Genomic DNA, 16895 nt, shown 5'->3' on the forward strand with positions numbered 1-16895 from the left:
CTGATAGATATTATTCGACTTCTTCAACTTACTTTGAATTACCTGACTCATTCCAGCACTACAGAAGTGCCTTTTACTCATTTGAGGAACAGTACATTGGCTTGACCTTTGACATGGACAATAGGTTTTTTACTTTGATGGTGATAAGGCTCCACCCGGTCTTCCAGATGGGAGTCATATTCCCACACTAAGCAGCCCTTACTAAGCTGAGAGATGTCATTGCTGCAGGCAGGACCTATAGGCACGTGTAGGCTTGAATGAAACTGTAGTTCCATTTGGAAGCCCAGACATAGGATGGATTGTTATGCCCAGACTGTTTGTTCCCCAAAGAAGACCACCAGAGTCCAGAGTCAAAGCCAAGCGGCAAGGATCTTTTACTGCAAGTTCGAACTTGGTCCCTCCATTCCACGGCATACAAGAGGGCCCCAAACAATGCGAGTGCTTGCTTTTTTATAGCCTGAAAGTTACAGGGGAACAAAGGAATTATTTTGGTTCCCACGCTTTCAGTAAAACTTCAAACGGCTGTCTCCTTATTGGAGACTTTCCAGGTGGTGTTTGTACTGGGCCCAGGAAGTTTGAGAGATATATGGAGATATGTGGTGGGATGGTTTGTGTTTGTACTGAGCTCAGGAAGTTTGAGAGATATATAGAGATATGTGGTGGGATGGGATGTGTTTGTACTGGGCTTGTTTGTTTTGAGCCCGGGGCTGAGGAATGTGCCTGATTCCTTTCATTCCCCCCTTCTTTTCAGGTATCTCTAGAGCCAATCTTGGGTCTTATAAGTCTGATTCTGTTTCATCGTTTACAGGTTGGTATTGGGCTCTGAGGACCATGAGTTGTACGGTGTCAAGCCTTTCTCTAATGAACCGCAAAATTCTGTTAACAACACAAGGTCCTACGGTAAGCAGAAATAGTAGACTCAGCAGGGGCCCAAGGAAGGGGGCTAACAGAGAGAACATAGATGAATTCCACCATTGGTCTGCAGCTGAAGCAAACTGCCATGTTCTTACTTCTGTGCTTAACTTGCGTAACTGTTGGACCCGGTCCTCTACAAGCCCTGATTCATTTATGTAGAAACAACAGTCTTCCTTTAGAAACATACATGTACCCCCTTTTTCAGCAGTGAGTAGGTCTAAGGCCCTCCGGTTCTGCAAGGTTACCTGTGCTAGGGACGTGAGCTGCCACTGAAGGGAGGCAAGGGACTCAGCTGACTCCTCCATAGCAACGGCAAATTGTTGGTACAGCTTGTTACTTTCTATGAGGGTGTGACCTAGGGCTCCCCCCGCCAGTCCGGCCGCAATGAAGGATGCGGTGAGGGAAATTCCTGCGATGAGGGGGAGAAATATGGCTCGTGCAGGTCTCGGTCTAGGGACTGGGTGAATAGCAGTACTGGTCCAGTTACCGGTGTACCCTAGGAACTCGCCGGCAGTAAGTAGAGTCAAATGGGGGACTAATGTGACAGGAAGACACAGTAGGTTGGTAACAGAGGGACTAGATAGGTTCTTAGATAATGTTCCATTACACCAGAAGAATATGCCTGACGGAACCCTTAGGGTGATATTAGGGGGCGTTGCAGTGATGCTGCAGAGGCTGGAATTAGTTCCTGAGAAACAGTAGGGAAACTTTTCTTGACTGGGGTTTAGGTATAGTGGCACGTTAGGGATAGGGGCATATGAGAGGTTTCGGTGGTTGTTAGCTTGGGCAGAGGTAGAGGATCCCCATGGCAGGGGGACAGCGGTTAGCGGTGGACGCCCTAGAGTGGCACACAGAAAGCAGCCAGACAGGCTGTGAAGTCCTGTAAGGTTAGCAAGTTCTAATCCTTCTTGTAATAATTTTAACCAGGAAAAAGGATGTAAATCTTGTGTCAGGTGGTTTTCTTGTCGCTGGATATTTCCATGGACCAGGGGCCATACCTGCACTAGACCCCGCCACAGATAGAGGTGACTGCTAGGCCACGTGGAGGCGGAGGAGTGGTATACAGCCCCGTGTTGAGGCGTGGTCCAGTGGGAGTTTCAGGGGTCTCTAATTATCCATGTATATGAAAGGTCTTCATCTCGTCTATGATGGAAAGACCATCTGGGATCTAACTGTTCTTTCCCTCCCCACCATTGGAATTTATGGACGTTACAATAGTTATAAGGGCAGCCGGCATTTTTGGTGCCACCAATAGTGCTTACAATGGTATTTAGTCTGATCATACTCGAAGCATATCATTGGTGCCACTGGTTTGGCTATTGGGAAGTCGGTAAAATTTAGTAAAATTGGGCTATTGCACCCTGAGGAGGGGCAATCTGCACTGGCCACTAATTTCCCGGGCCTATGAGGTTGCCCAGGGTGGGTTTGGTTTTCATAAAGCCAGAATCTCCAGACAAAGGGATTAGGAGCTGGTTTTATGTTTTCCCCAGCGGCCACTAGGGCGACTAACGTTAGAGTCAGACTACCTAACTGCATGTTTGCAGTGAGCTATGCTGTCGGTGCAGGGTGAGTTTTAAGGGGTTGTTCTTAGCTCTGTCCACAGTCCCCGTGTCCGGTGTTTCAGCCGCCGCCGTGATTGGCCCCAGAAGGTCGGAGGTTGGGTCCACTGGCTTGACGTGGGTGTAGTGGATCCATGACGCGATGCCTTCTACCTTCAGGGTGGTGGGTGTGGTCAGGAGTACCTGGAGTGGTCCTTTCCACCTGGGCTCTAGGGTCTCTAGTCGGTGTCGCTTAACCAGGACCCAGTCTCCCGGCTGGTACGGATGGGGTGTCGGTGGGGGACTGGTCTCATATAGCTCCTTCAGCTTGGGCCAGATTTCTTGATGAATTTTCTGTAAGGCTTGTAGGGAAAATAAGAGTTCAGAGACATTTTCTGTTTCAGACTTGAGCAGATCATCTTTTAGGCTGGGAACCAGGGGTGGGGGTCTGCCATACATGATTTTGTAAGGGTTAAGGCCTAGTCTGTAAGGGGTATTATGGGCCTGGAACAGAGCATAGGGGAGAAGGACTACCCAATTAGTGCCAGTCTCCATAGTCAATTTAGTTAAGGTCTCTTTTAAGGTCCGATTCATCCTCTCTACCTGTCCTGAACTCTGGGGCCTGTAAGCTCAATGTAGTTTCCAATTTGCCCCAAGGATGGAAGCCAAATCCTGACTTACCTTAGCGATGAAAGCGGGCCCATTATCTGACCCTATCTGGACGGGGAAGCCATACCTGGGAAGGATATCTTCCAGAATTTTCTTTGCTACGACCTGAGCAGTTTCTCTTTTGGTTGGGAATGCTTCAGTCCACCCTGAAAAAGTATCTACAAAGACAAGTAAGTACCGGTACCCATACTTCCCTGGCTTTATTTCAGTAAAATCTACTTCCCAGTAGATACCGGGCCTGGTTCCCCTGAGCCTTGTTCCTGTTGCAGCCTGAGATTGGGGGTAGGCGTTGTTAAGCTGGCAGACGTTGCAACTTGTCACGAGGCTGCTGGCCGTCTCAGCTATGTGTCTGATTTTGAGCTTGGAGCGTCTGATCAGGTCTGTCATCCGCTGGGCACCCAGGTGGGTGGTTCGGTGGATGTGTTCTAACACCTGTTGTCCTAATTTTTCTGGTAGGATGGTTTGGTCATTAGTATCAGTCCACCACCCATTCTGGATCTGTTTCAGGGGAAGTTTGTCAATCCACTGGAGATCTTGTTCTGAATACTCAGGGAAATATGGCAAGTCCCGGGGGCCTGGGTCAGGGAGCTGGAGTGCAAGGAGTTGGCTGGGAGCCTTTGCCACATTCCTTGCAGTTTGGTCTGCCAGAAAGTTGCCTTGAGCAGTTGGACTGGTTGGTTTCTGATGCCCTGGGCAATGCACAATGGCTAACTTTTCTGGCCTCCATAGGGCTGTTAACAGGGCTAGGATCTCTTGCTTGTTTTTTATCTCTTTTCCTTTAGCCGTCAGTAACCCTCGCTTCCTGTAAATGGCCCCATGTATATGCGCCATTGCAAAAGCATATCGGCTGTCTGTATATACTGTCAGCTTCTTCCCTGCCCCTAAGGTAAGAGCTTGGGTGAGCGCTATCAGTTCGGCCTTCTGGGCCGTTGTCCCCGGGGGCAGGGGTTCTGCCCAGATTACCTCAGTCTCTGAAGTCACTGCCACTCCAGCGTACCTCTGGCCTTGATGCATGAAGCTGCTCCCATCAGTGAACCAGACGAGGTCGGTGTCAGGGAGTGGGCGGTCCTGCAGGTCTTCTCGAACTCCGTGCACCTGAGCTAGTATCTCGGTGCAGTCATGGAGGGGGGCGTCCAGGTCCGGGTTGGGCAGCAGCGAGGCAGGGTTTAAGGTCGTTGGGGGCAGGAAAGTTATCCTGAGAGGATTTAGTAGTAGTCCTTGGTAGTGGGTGAGCCGGGCATTACTCATCCATCGATTAGGTGGCTGTTTGAGTACACCTTCGATGGCGTGTGGAGTAACGACCCGCAATTCTTGACCCATGACAAGTTTATCAGCATCTTGCACCATTAGAGCTGTGGCCACAATCATTCGGAGACAAGGGGGCCACCCGGCAGCTACTGGGTCTAACTTTTTTGACAGGTAGGCAACTGGCCTCCGCCAGGGGCCTAAGTTCTGAGTTATTACCGCCTTGGCGACACCCTTATTTTTGTCCACGTATAAGTGGAAGGGCTTGGTAACATCGGGTAGTCCCAGTGCAGGCACAGAGAGTAGGGCGGTTTTAATCTGTTGAAAAGCCAACTCGGCTTTGTCTGTCCAATTAAATGGCTGCTGCCCCCGTGTTGCCTGATACAAGGGTTTAGCCAGTTCTGCAAACCCAGGTATCCATAGTCTTCAAAATCCCGCCGACCCCAGGAATTCCCTCACTTGTTGGGTGGATTGTGGCCTGGGGATCTGCAGAACAGTCTGCTTCTGGGCATCTGTTAACCAGCGCTGCCCTCCTTTTAGCAGGTACCCCAGATATGTTACTTCTGGCTTACAGATTTGAGCTTTCTTTGCCGAGGCTCGGTAGCCTAGATTCCCCAGAGCTTGTAAGAGACCCTTGGTCCCTTGGATGCAAGCTTCTTGGGTCTCAGCAGCAATCAGGAGGTCATCAACATACTGTAGTAAAGTTATTTCAGGGTGTTTACGTCGGTACTCACCCAGGTCTTCATGGAGGGCCTCATCGAACAGGGTAGGAGAGTTTTTGAATCCCTGTGGCAGCCTAGTCCATGTCAGTTGGCCACTTATGCCCCTCTCAGGGTCATTCCACTCTAAGGCGAAGAGCTTTTGGCTCTGAGGGGCTAAAGGCAAACTGAAGAAAGCATCTTTTAAATCTAAAACAGTGTACCATTGATGTTTAGGGTTTAGGGTACTCAGGAGGGTATATGGGTTAGGCACAGTTGGGTGTATGTCCACAACCCTCTTATTGATTTCTCTTAAGTCTTGTACAGGTCTGTATTCTCCACTATTAGGTTTTCGTACCGGCAACAATGGAGTATTCCAGGGCGAGTGACATGGGTGAAGGACCCCTTGGTCGAGGAGCCGGTGGATTTGTGGGGCAATCCCTTTCTTGGCCTCTAGGGGCATCGGATATTGGCGTACTCGCACGGGGTCCGTCCCAGGCTTAAGTTCGACAAACAAGGCAGGACGGTGTTTTGCTAGTCCCAAGCCCCCCGTTTCCGCCCAAGCTTCTGGATATTGTTGGAGCCAGGTTGCTATGTCCTGGTCAGGGGCCGCTTGCTCCTGGTGGAGCCGGTATTCATCTTCTAGGGTTATAGTCAAGACGGACACGGGCTGATTTTGGGAGTTGGTCACGACAGGCCCCTCAGGGAGGAAATGGATCTGTGCTCCCATTTTAGTTAGCAGGTCTCTCCCTAATAGGGGACAGGGGCTCTCAGGGATGACCAGGAAAGAATGGGTTACATTCCTGGCTCCGAGGTTTACTGTTCTTTGTGTTGTCCATGGGTATTTCTTAACTCCTGTGGCCCCTTGTACCCACGAGGACTTAGAGGATAATTTCCCATTAGTTTTAACTAGGACGGAGTGCTGTGCTCCCGTATCGACCAAGAACTGGACTGGGGACCCCTCCACTTGCAAAGTTACCCTAGGTTCGGGGAGGGGGTCCGAACCCCATCTTCCCTAGTCTTCGTCTTGAGTGACTAGTACGGGTGTAGACCTAGGGGGTCCCTGTCCTCGTTGTTTCTTTTTGGGGCAGTCTCTTACCCAGTGGCCAGCCTCCTTACAGTAGGCACATTGGTCTTTGCTCAGATTATCATACCTGGGGGGGCCGCCTAGGTTGGGTGTTCTCTGGCTGTAGATGCTCTTTCTGTACTACTGCTGCCAGGACCTTGGTCATTTTTTCAGTGGCCTTAAATTGCCTTTCTTCTGGAGTATCTCTGTTATTGTGAACCCGCTGGGCTATCTGAAGGAGGTCCTGAATCCACTTTCCCTCCAAGTCTTCTAATTTCTGGAGTTTCCTTTTAATGTCTGGGGCTGCCTGATTTACGAAAGACATTACAACAGCTGCCTGACTTCCTGGAGCCTCTGGATCTATGGGGGTGTACTGTCTAAAAGCTTCCATTAATCTTTCTAAGTAGGTGGCTGGGCTCTCTGTCTTTCCCTGCAGAATAGAGTATACTTTAGCCAAATTAGTGGGCTTGTGAGCAGCTGCCCAGAGACCCGCCATTAGAGTCTGGCGATAAAGGTGTAGCCATCCCCTACCTTCTGCCGTGTTGTAGTCCCATGTTGGCCTGGTCAGAAGAAAGGTCGCGTTTATGAGGTCAGGGTTGGCAGTTGGTTGACCGTCATCCCCCGGGACCAGCTTTCTAGCTTCTACCTGTATTCTCTCTCGCTCCTCTGTGGTGAACAAGATTCGGAGGAGCTGCTGACAATCATCCCAAGTGGGCTGGTGGGTGAACATGACACTATCCAGTAATGCCAGTAAATCTTTGGGGTTGTCTGAAAACTGAGCACTCTGAGTCTTCCAGTTATACAGATCACTGGTGGAGAATGGCCAGTACTGAAGCCTGGGGATGCCTGTGTCATCTGGGGGTCCTATTTCTCGAAGGGGTAGGGTCACCATAGAGTCAGGCGGCTGGTGGGGGTTAGTCCGCGAAGTGCGTCCTCGCGTCCTCCCCGCCGGCCCTTCAAAGTTACTTTCCCTTTCAGCGGGCCCGTGTGTGCCAGCCGCCTCCCGTCCGCCTGCTCCTTCTCGCAGCTCTGCCCGGGGGGCTGGGGCCTGGGGCCCGGAGGGGTACAGAGGGGGTTCTGTGAACAGTGGGTCCCCGCTATCAGGTAGAACAGGATGGGGGGGCAGTCGGTTGCTTGGATTTTAGTGGTCGAGCAACCAGTGCCTTACAGGGTTCAGGGGCTAATCAGAAAGGGGACAGCCAAGGAGGCGGGTTCTCAACAAGGTCCTGCCATATGAGGATATATGGGATTTGATCTAAGTGGCCCGCACGCCCAGGTAGGAAAATCTTGGACTTTACCCTAGTGATGACAGCAAGTCGGAACGTCCCTTCGGGTGGCCACCCCACATCAAAGGCAGGCCATTCGGAGTGGCACAGAGTAATTAGCTTTCCTTTCCTGATTTCTATACCAAGATCATGTCCCCTTGCTCTTACTTCTTTGAAATTACTTGTAAGGAGAGATAGAGGAGTGCTCTGGGTATTACCCATCCTGTAATAATTTGTAGCCTCTTCCTGTAAAGAAATGTGGGTTAGAATCCCTGTAAAGGAAATCTGATCTGACTTATTAATGATATTTAGTCGCAAGCGCGCTTTGGCAGCCCGGGTCAGAAACAGCTGCTGCCCAGATCGTGATTGCGCTCCGGCAGCCCAGATCGCGGGCGTGCCCCGGCAGCCTGGGTCAGAGACAGCGGCTGCCCAGATCGCAAATGCGCTCCGGCAGCCCAGATCAGAGACAGCTGCTGCCCAAATTGCAAACGTGCTTCGGCAGCTCAGATCAGAGACAGCTGCTGCCCAAACCGCAAACGCGCTCCGGCAGCTCAGATCGCTAGCGCGCACAGGAAGCCCGGGTCAGAGTTAGCTGCTCGGATCGCGATCGCGCTCCGGCAGCCCAGATCAGAGACAGCTGCTGCCCAAAACGCAAATGCGCTTTGGCAGCTCAGATCAGAGACAGCTGCTGCCCAAAACGCAAACGCGCATCAGCAGCTCAGATCGCTAGCGCGCACCAGAAGCCCGGGTCAGAGCTGCTTGGATCGCGATGGCGCTCCGGCAGCCCAGATCAGAGACAGCTGCTGCCCAAAACGTAAACGCGCTTCGGCAGCTCAGATCACTAGCGCGCACCGGAAGCCCGGGTCAGAGTTAGCTGCTTGGATCGCGATCGCGCTCCGGCAGCCCAGATCAGGGACAGCTGCTGCCCAAATCGCAAACGCGCTCCGGCAGCTCAGATCGCAAGCGCGCACCAGAAGCCCGGGTCAGTTAGCTGCTCGGATCGCGATAGTGCTCTGGCAGCCCAGATCAGAGACAGCTGCTGCCCAAATCGCAAACGCGCTCCGGCAGCTCAGATGGCAAGCTAGATCAGACGAGAGCCAGGGGACCTCTCCCACCGGTCTCCGCTGGCTGTCCTATAGCGTCTCCGCCAGGACTGCGCCAGCTCCAGTTTCAGACCTCGTGAGTCACAGATTCAGATTCAGAACAGACACAGACAGACAAACTGAGACGAGCCGGCTCACCTATCAGTAGATCGATCCTAGTAGATCCATTGACCAGGGGTCTGGTGGGCTTGGGGAATCCCGGACGAGCCCCCAGATGTTATGCCCAGACCGTTTGTTCCCCAAAGAAGACCACCAGAGTCCAGAGTCAAAGCCAAGCAGCAAGGTTCTTTACTAGAAGTTCGAACTTGGTCCCTCCATTCCACAGCATACAAGAGGGCCTCGAACAATGCGAGTGCTTGCTTTTTTATAGCCTGAAAGTTACAGGGGAACAAAGGAATTATTTTGGTTCCCGCGCTTTCAGTAAGACTTCGAACGGCTGTCTCCTCATCGGAGACTTTCCAGGTGGTGTTTGTACTGGGCCCAGGAAGTTTGAGAGATATATGGAGATATGTGGTGGGATGGTTTGTGTTTGTACTGGGCTCAGGAAGTTTGAGAGATATATGGAGATATGTGGTGGGATGGGATGTGTTTGTACTGGGCTTGTTTGTTTTGAGCCCGGGGCTGAGGAATGTGCCCGATTCCTTTCAGGATCAGTGGGCATGGCCCTATTCCTACTCTCAGACCATGCCAGTGGCAACCTGTGCTCAGTCTGAAGACATTGGACCCAAGTTGGGTGTGACACGTTCACATAACTATGCAGCACATGCCGGGAGTGATGTGTCAGACATTCTAATTTGAAAGATATACCTACATCTCTCTGGGTAGCTACAAAGTTCCTCAGGGATTTCATTTTGCCGGCATGTCTCTGAGCTTCTACACCTGCTCAAGGTCAGTGTCATCTTTGTGTTTAGCTCATCCAAAGGTGTTGTCCTGGTTTCAATGAACCTAACCCCATTCTTTCTATCTTCAGTGTTGGCTTGTTTTAGCGGATCCATCTGTAACACAGGAGGGATCCTTGGCTGAGGATTGTATTTCAGAACCACTGACTGCACTTGACAGTTGTTAACCCACTAGGCTCCTTTGGCTAGAGAAGCCACAGTCCTTCAGCCTCCAGTTGATAGAGATACTTAGGAAGACCACAGCTAGATGGACAAACAGCATTGAGAGGCCTCAGCCCTGCTCCTCTCAATTCCATCCTGTAGAGAATAGGAGTCAGGAGCCGCTGGCAGGAGACAGCATGTCACCCAGGACTCTGCCGGTGCAGTATCTGGAGAACTCACTCCCAATGTTTAACGTGGGTTCTTTTCTATTTCCTAAGTGTCTCGGCTGGGTTGAATAAATAAAGGGAAAGAGCACAAGAGAGAGAAATTTAAAGCTGGGTGTCTGGGGGAGACATCACATGTCGGCAGGATCCATGATGTTCCCCGAGCCAAAAAACCAACAAGTTTTTATTAGCAATTTTCAAAAGGAGAGGAGTGCACGAATAGGGTGTGGGTCATAGAGATCACATGCTTCACAAGGTAATAAAATATCACAAACCAAGTGGAGGCAGGGTGAGATCACAGGACCACAGGATGGGGCAAAATTAAAATTGCTAATGAAGTTTCGGGCACGCATTGTCATTGATAACATCTTATCAGGAAACAGGGTTTGAGAGCAGGCAACCTGTCTGACCAAAATTTATTAGGTGGGAATTTCCTCGTCCTAAGCCTGGGAGCGCTACAGGAGACCAGGGCTTATTTCATCCCTTCAGCTTCGACCATAAAAGAACTTCTAAGGGGGCCATTCATAGGCCTACCCTCAGGGCGCATTGTTTTTCTCAGGGATATTCCTTGCTGAGAAAAGGAATTCAGCGATATTTCTCCTATTTGCTTTTGAAAGAGGAGAAATATAGCTCTGTTCCATCTGGCTCACCGGCAGCCAGGGCCAGTTCAAAGTTACCTCTCTTGTTCCCTGAATATCGCTGTTATCCTGTTCTTTTTTAAGATGCCCAGATTTCATATTGTTCAAACACATGCTCTGCAAACAATTTGTGCAGTTGACACATTCACAGGGTCCTGGGGTGACATTCATCCTCCTCAGTTTACGAAGAAGATGACGGGATTAGGAGATTAAAGTAAAGACAGGCATAGGAAAACATAAGGGTGTTGATTGGGGAAGTGATAAGTGTCCGTGAAATCTTCACAATTTATGTTCAGAGATTACAGTAAAGACAGGTGTAAGAAATTACAAAAGGATTAATTTGGGGAACTAATAAATGTCCATGAAATCTTCACAATTTATATTCTTCTGCCACAGCTTCAGCCGGTCCCTCCGTTCGGGGTCCCTGACTTCCCGCAACAGTGCAGAATATGAACAATGCCATGTTCTTGCAGAAAACGCTTAGCCTGAGTTGCATAGGAGGTAATCACCAGACAACTGCAGAATGTAGAACACTGAGCAGGACAACTGACCTGTCTTCTTCACGTAGTCCATGTCACCACGAATCACATAGCAAATAGGGGAAGAGATATTTTGTGTTCAAAAAAAAGTAAAAAGATAATGTAGCTACATTTCTTCAGTTATTTTGAATCCCAAAGATTTCCTCATCTTTTTGTTGTTGTTATCGATGGTGGTGACAAGGACTTGTTTGTAGAGGACAGGTCAGCTGTCTGGCTCAATGATCTACATTCGGAAGTTGTCTGAAAATGTCCTCGTGATTAAATTCAGCCTAAACGTTTTGCCAGGAACACTGCAGAGTCAACGCTGTGTTTCCAACCTCAGCCCATCTGCGGGCAGAGAAGGTCTAGTTTGTCCATCACCATTATCATCATATCAGGACAGGTTACTTGGTTAAAGAGGGGTCTAGGAGATCTGTCCCTTTTAGAGATACCTTATTGGTAATGAAGTATTTGGGAAAGTGGTTTTTAAAAGTATAAGTGTCCTGTATTCTAATGATCATCCTCTAAACATTTTATCATTTATTAATCATCCCTGTCTGTGTCTACTGTTAGATTCATATCTCTACACTGGAAATTTTCTTTTTTTTTCCCTACACTGGAAATTTTCTGTGTCAATTTTTACTGTGCCTTTGTTTTTGCTAGTGTCTGTTGTTGAAAAAAAAAAAAATTCTCTGCCTGAGTTTTAATTTTTGTCCAAAGTTAATTTTTATCTATATAATTAAAATATTTTGCCTGTCACTCTGGACTGTTGGACCGTTTTTTCATTCAGTGTTGGAATCTTTCATTATGCTGATTGGTATTCATGGGTACTAATGCGAATTAATAAAAATATTTTCATTTCCCTGTTTTTTTCTTTCTTTCTTTTTTTTTTTGAGACAGAGTCTCGCTCTGTCGCCCAGGCTGGAGTGCAGTGGCACGATCTCGGCTCGCTGCAAGCTCCGCCTCCTGGGTTTACGCCATTCTCCTGCCTCGGCCTCCTGAGTAGCTGGGACTACAGGCGCCAGCCACCACGCCTGGCTAATTTTTTTTTGTATTTTTTAGTAGAGACGGGGTTTCACTGTGTTAGCCAGGATGGTCTTGATCTCCTGACCTCGTGATCTGCCCGTCTCGGCCTCCCAAAGTGCTGGGATTACAGGCTTGAGCCACCACGCCCGGCCTCCCTGTTTATTTTCTAATCTCTTCCACATGGTAGGCTATGTTTACCATATGTAGCAGAATGTATTTACTACATTTCTTGGTTCTAGTTATTTGTATTCTTTGTGAGTGTGAGTGTGTGTGTGTGTGTGAGGTCTGTGTGTGCCTTTGGCATTTAGGAAGGTTTGTATAGCTCATGGTTAATATTGCACTAAAAATGTTTTTGGTAGTTTTCCCCCCTTTGAACTAGACACACTTCTAATATTTAGTTTATATGTTTTAAATTATAACTTTCAATGTCAAATATTTCCATACAACAGTCAATTACATGATGTGGTTTTTTTTTTCTACCTTCTTTACCTGCCACTTCTCATAATAGTATTTGAACCTAAACATATACCAGTGACATTCTGTGACTGTCATCTTGTCCCCACTTTGGTTTTGGTTTAGATCCACAATGAAATGTATTAATGCTCATGAACTATTCAAAAGTGAATGTCACAGTCATCACTTGCTGAGTGGTACTCATCCTTAACAGGGTCCTCATGAGCAAATCAGGTCTTGCTGAGTTTAGCATGTTTAATAATCTTTTCTCACGATCTTGATACATGGATCGCATTACTGGATATGAGGTGCTTGAGTTTTTAGGAGATATTGTCTTCCTTGGGGGACATACATGGTGTGTGTTCTCATTGTGGGATTCTATTTTGTTCTACCAGGACCTCTAATTTCTGCCAGTTACTTCATTCATTTGTTCTCTTCACCACGAATCTCCAGAGGATGCTTCCTTTGTCCACGCCTCCCCATCTTCCAGCAATTCTGCGTTTCCAAGATTGGCACCTCCGGTCCTCTGCACGGTGAAGCCCCTTCCTTTTGATTCCCCAGTAGCCAGTGCTCTAATCCACCAGGTCTCAGGCATGATCTGTGTTTCTCCACACTCACTTTCTGCGGATAGTTTTGCCTGTGTTCTGTCATGAACGGCCCCTCCCTGCTGTCCTGGCCTCTATTTGCATAGTGTTTCCTGCTCCCTCTGCCGTTGTGTGGCTCCCAGACCCGGCTAAATAAAATCACCTGAGGCCCACGGTGTTCCCTAGCCCTGGTGTTTAGGGGCAGGATTATGGGTGAGATTTTTGATTCTCTAAGTTAACCCCTAGGGCTTTGAAGTGTATGTTGAGAAATTCAGCTGTTATCATCCTAGGTGGCCTTGCTCTCTCCTATCCTCCTACTTCAAATGCAGAACTTCAATTGTGTACAAAAGAAGACTGAATCATATAATAGAACACACCCTTATTCATTGACTGGCTTCATCATGGCTGAACTTTTAAAAATACAATCTTAGCCACATACCTATGAAATGCATATGTGTGTGTGTATATATATATGAATTTGCTTCTGAGATTATGGAGGCTGAAATTCCCAAGATGGAAGGAAAGCTGGATACCCAGGAAAGCATTTTTTTCCCATTAGGCCTCTTAATTCTCTCCTGGCCTTTGATTGATTGTATGAGTCCCACCCCCATTAAGGAGGACAATCTGCTTCACTTAGTCTGCCCACCCCAATGTTACTCGTATCCGAAACACTCTCTGGAACACAACCAGAATCATGTTTGGCCAAATGTCCCGGCACCTGGTGCTTGGTTACAGTGACACGTACAAGTAACTATCACACATGCCCTTTGTCATATTTGTGATTTCCACTGTTTTTCTCCCAATCTGCAGCTTATATTTGTTCTCTTAATACTACCTTGTGTTGACCAAAAACTTTTAATTTTTATAAAGTTGAATTTATCAATGTTTTCTTTAATGGTTTGTGTTTATTGATAACAAAGATCACTTTGCCTAACTCTGTATCGTGAAGATTTTGTCTTATATTTTCTGCTGTACTTTCTCTGGTTTTATAGTTTATATTTAGCTGCATAATCCATTTTGAGTTAGTTTTTGAGTCGGTATTGAGATTCAGGTGAATTTTTTTCCTTTGGGGATATGCATGTCCAGTTGTTTCTACACAATTTGTTGACAAGAGAATGCCTTTTCCACTGAGTCATATTTGGACGTTTGTCAATCCATTGGGTGGTTGAGGCTGGTGAGAGGACTGTCCTGGTGTTTGGACAGAGAGACAGGGCATGAAGTAGGGTGGTTCTTATGGGAAAAATTAAGGAAGGCACATCTTTCCATGAGGCATAGGAAAGCCCCAAGCACAATTGGGGTACCCTCTACTAGCATGTTGTAGCACACTCATCTCTGCTCTCTCTTCCTCTCCTGTTGCAAAAACCTGGGTGTGCATAGACACTGAGGTCGAGTGGTGTCTTTGGGCACTTTTGGGCATTGACACCAAAGCTTTAGCATCAAATCTTAGAATATAAAGCAGCCAGGTGGATCACCTGAGGTCAGAGGTCACGACCAGCCTGACTAGCGTGGTGAAACCCCGTCTCTACTAAATACAAAAACATTAGCCAGGCATGGTGGCGCACGCCTGTAATCTGAGCAATTGGGAGGCTGAGACAGGAGAATCGCTTGTGTACCTGGGAGACAGAGGTTGCAGTGAGCTGAGATCACGCCATTGTACTCCAGCATGGTCAATGAGAGTGAAATTCCATCTTCCAAAGAATAAATAAATAAAAATAAAAGAATATCAAGCAGCCAAAGAAGCAGGAAAACATGACACATAATGAAGAATCTAATAATCCAGTTGAAATTGCCACACACGTTGGAAATAGAAGAAAAGGACATTAGAACAGTTAGTATAATTGTATTTTAATTAAATGGAGAGGTTGAAGATTTTTTAAATATCAAATTCTACAGATAAAAACTGATTTACAGTCTGAAATGGAAGAAGGCACTGGACTAAACATTGCAGAAGAGAAGATTATTGAACTAGAAGGAATAGAAGTTGAAACTAACATAAATGAAACACACAGTAACAAATGACTTGAAAACTAAAAGGACCATCAGCATAAAAACTTTAAACACCCTAGTATAGGGCTAAATGGAATCCCCGAAGGGCGTGTAGTGGAGAAGAGAGACAAAGATATTTAAAACATACTGGATGAAAGATTTAGAAGCTCCATGGAAACCATAAACTTCAAATATTACAGAAATATGATTATTCTAAGAACAAGAAACATGAAGAAAACTTCACCAAGGAACACCTTAATCAAATCCATCAAAATCAGTGATAAGGAGGAAATCCTAAAAGTAATAAAAGGGGAAAGAACATGTTACATACAGAGCACTAAATATAAGGATGGCATGAGATTTTTCATAGGAAACTTTACAAACAAGAGGTTTGCAATAAAGTACTTAAGAAAAACTGTCACCTACAATTCTGCACCTGGCCAAATTATCTTTCAGAAATACACATGAGAAAAAGTATTTTTGAACAGAAAACAAAATGATCTCAATTTGCAGATGGTGTGATCCTATATATAGAAAATCCCAAATAATACATACAAATGCAAACACACACACACAGAGACAGAAATACACATTACTAGAGTTAATAAGCGAATTCAGCAAACTTTCCGCAAACAATCAGTTGTGTTAGCAATGAACAATCTGAGAAGAAAATTGACACAATGATTTCATTTATAATAGCACCTGTAAGAATAATATGCCTGGGAATAAATTTGTTCAAGAAGGTGCAGTACTTGTACACAGACAACTACAGAACATTGCTCGAGGAGATTAAGGAAAACCTAAATCAATGGAAAGACATCTTGTGTTCATGGGTTGGAAGTTGTAACATGGTTAAGATAAAAATACAACTCAAAGCAATCCGCAGATTCAATACAGTCCTACCAAAAAAAGTGGCCTTTTTTACAGAAATGCCTAAGAAGAACTTCATATTCCTAAAAAATAGCAAGTGTCCCCCCAAAACAAAAGCAATCTTGAAATGCAAGGAGGAACATTCTCTATTCCAAAGGTCTTTAACTGCTCTCAGCAATACTTGGTAGTCTTCAATATATAGGCTTTCACATCTTTTTTCTTCCTTTGTTTCTAGACACAATCTCACTCTTTCACCCAGGCTGGAGTACAGTGGCACGATCACAGCTCACTGCAGCATGGAATTCTCAGGCCTGTGACATCCTAGGGCCTCATCCACTGAGTACCTGGGACTATAGGCTCACACCACCACACCCGGATAATTTTTCTGATTTTCAGTAGAAATGAGGTCTCACTATGTTGCCTAGGCTAGTTTCAAGCCTCTGAGCTCAAGCGACCCTCCTGCCACAGCCTTCCAAAGTGCTGGCATTTGAGGCCGAGCCTGGCTGGTTTTCACATCTTTTCTATGTAGTTTATATTTCTTGATGTTATTGTAAATGTTTATTAAAGGAATCTTTTAAAAATTTTGTGTTAAAATTATATATTTAAGGAATTACATGTATATATTTAAGGAATACAACCTGAGGACTACATATACATATACATATACATATACATATACATATACATATACATATACATATACATAATGAGCTAATGCCTACTAGGTGAGGGCCTTGTGAGTAAACCCAAGGTCCCTGGCTCACGAAGCCTTTGTCTAGAAGGATGGAGGGATCAGCAAGGTGGGCACACAGCAGGTTCTGTCTTTGGTGCGGGCACCTGCCCACTCGGGTTTCTGGCAATATTAACCAGGCTTCACGATGGGTGAGGTGAGCTAGGAATGGGAAAGTGGATTACCTCAGATCCAGAGACTGCAGTTGTCACCTGGGGACCTGGCATGTGTGTGGAGGAGTCTCCCACGGATTTGGCCCTGGGTCAATGCCCAAACATGCACAGGGACAGGACTCTCGGCCTCAATGTTTTAGGAGCCCCCAGTCTT

General features: G+C 46.9%; 1 protein-coding gene across 1 annotated transcript in view; it reads left to right on the forward strand.

Moving 5' to 3' along the window:
* Nucleotides 1-16528, forward strand: part of LOC105479025 (NBPF member 15) — a 48282-nt gene extending 31754 nt beyond the window's left edge. Inside the window, 2 exon segments of the mRNA XM_071069979.1 lie at nt 1-900; nt 12794-16528. Coding sequence (XP_070926080.1) covers nt 1-191 — 191 coding nt within the window. The 3' untranslated portion in view covers nt 192-900; nt 12794-16528.
* The last annotated feature ends 367 nt before the right edge of the window (nt 16529-16895 follow it).

Source organism: Macaca nemestrina, chromosome 1, assembly GCF_043159975.1.
Source record: "Macaca nemestrina isolate mMacNem1 chromosome 1, mMacNem.hap1, whole genome shotgun sequence".
In the NCBI taxonomy this organism is placed as follows: domain Eukaryota; kingdom Metazoa; phylum Chordata; class Mammalia; order Primates; family Cercopithecidae; genus Macaca; species Macaca nemestrina.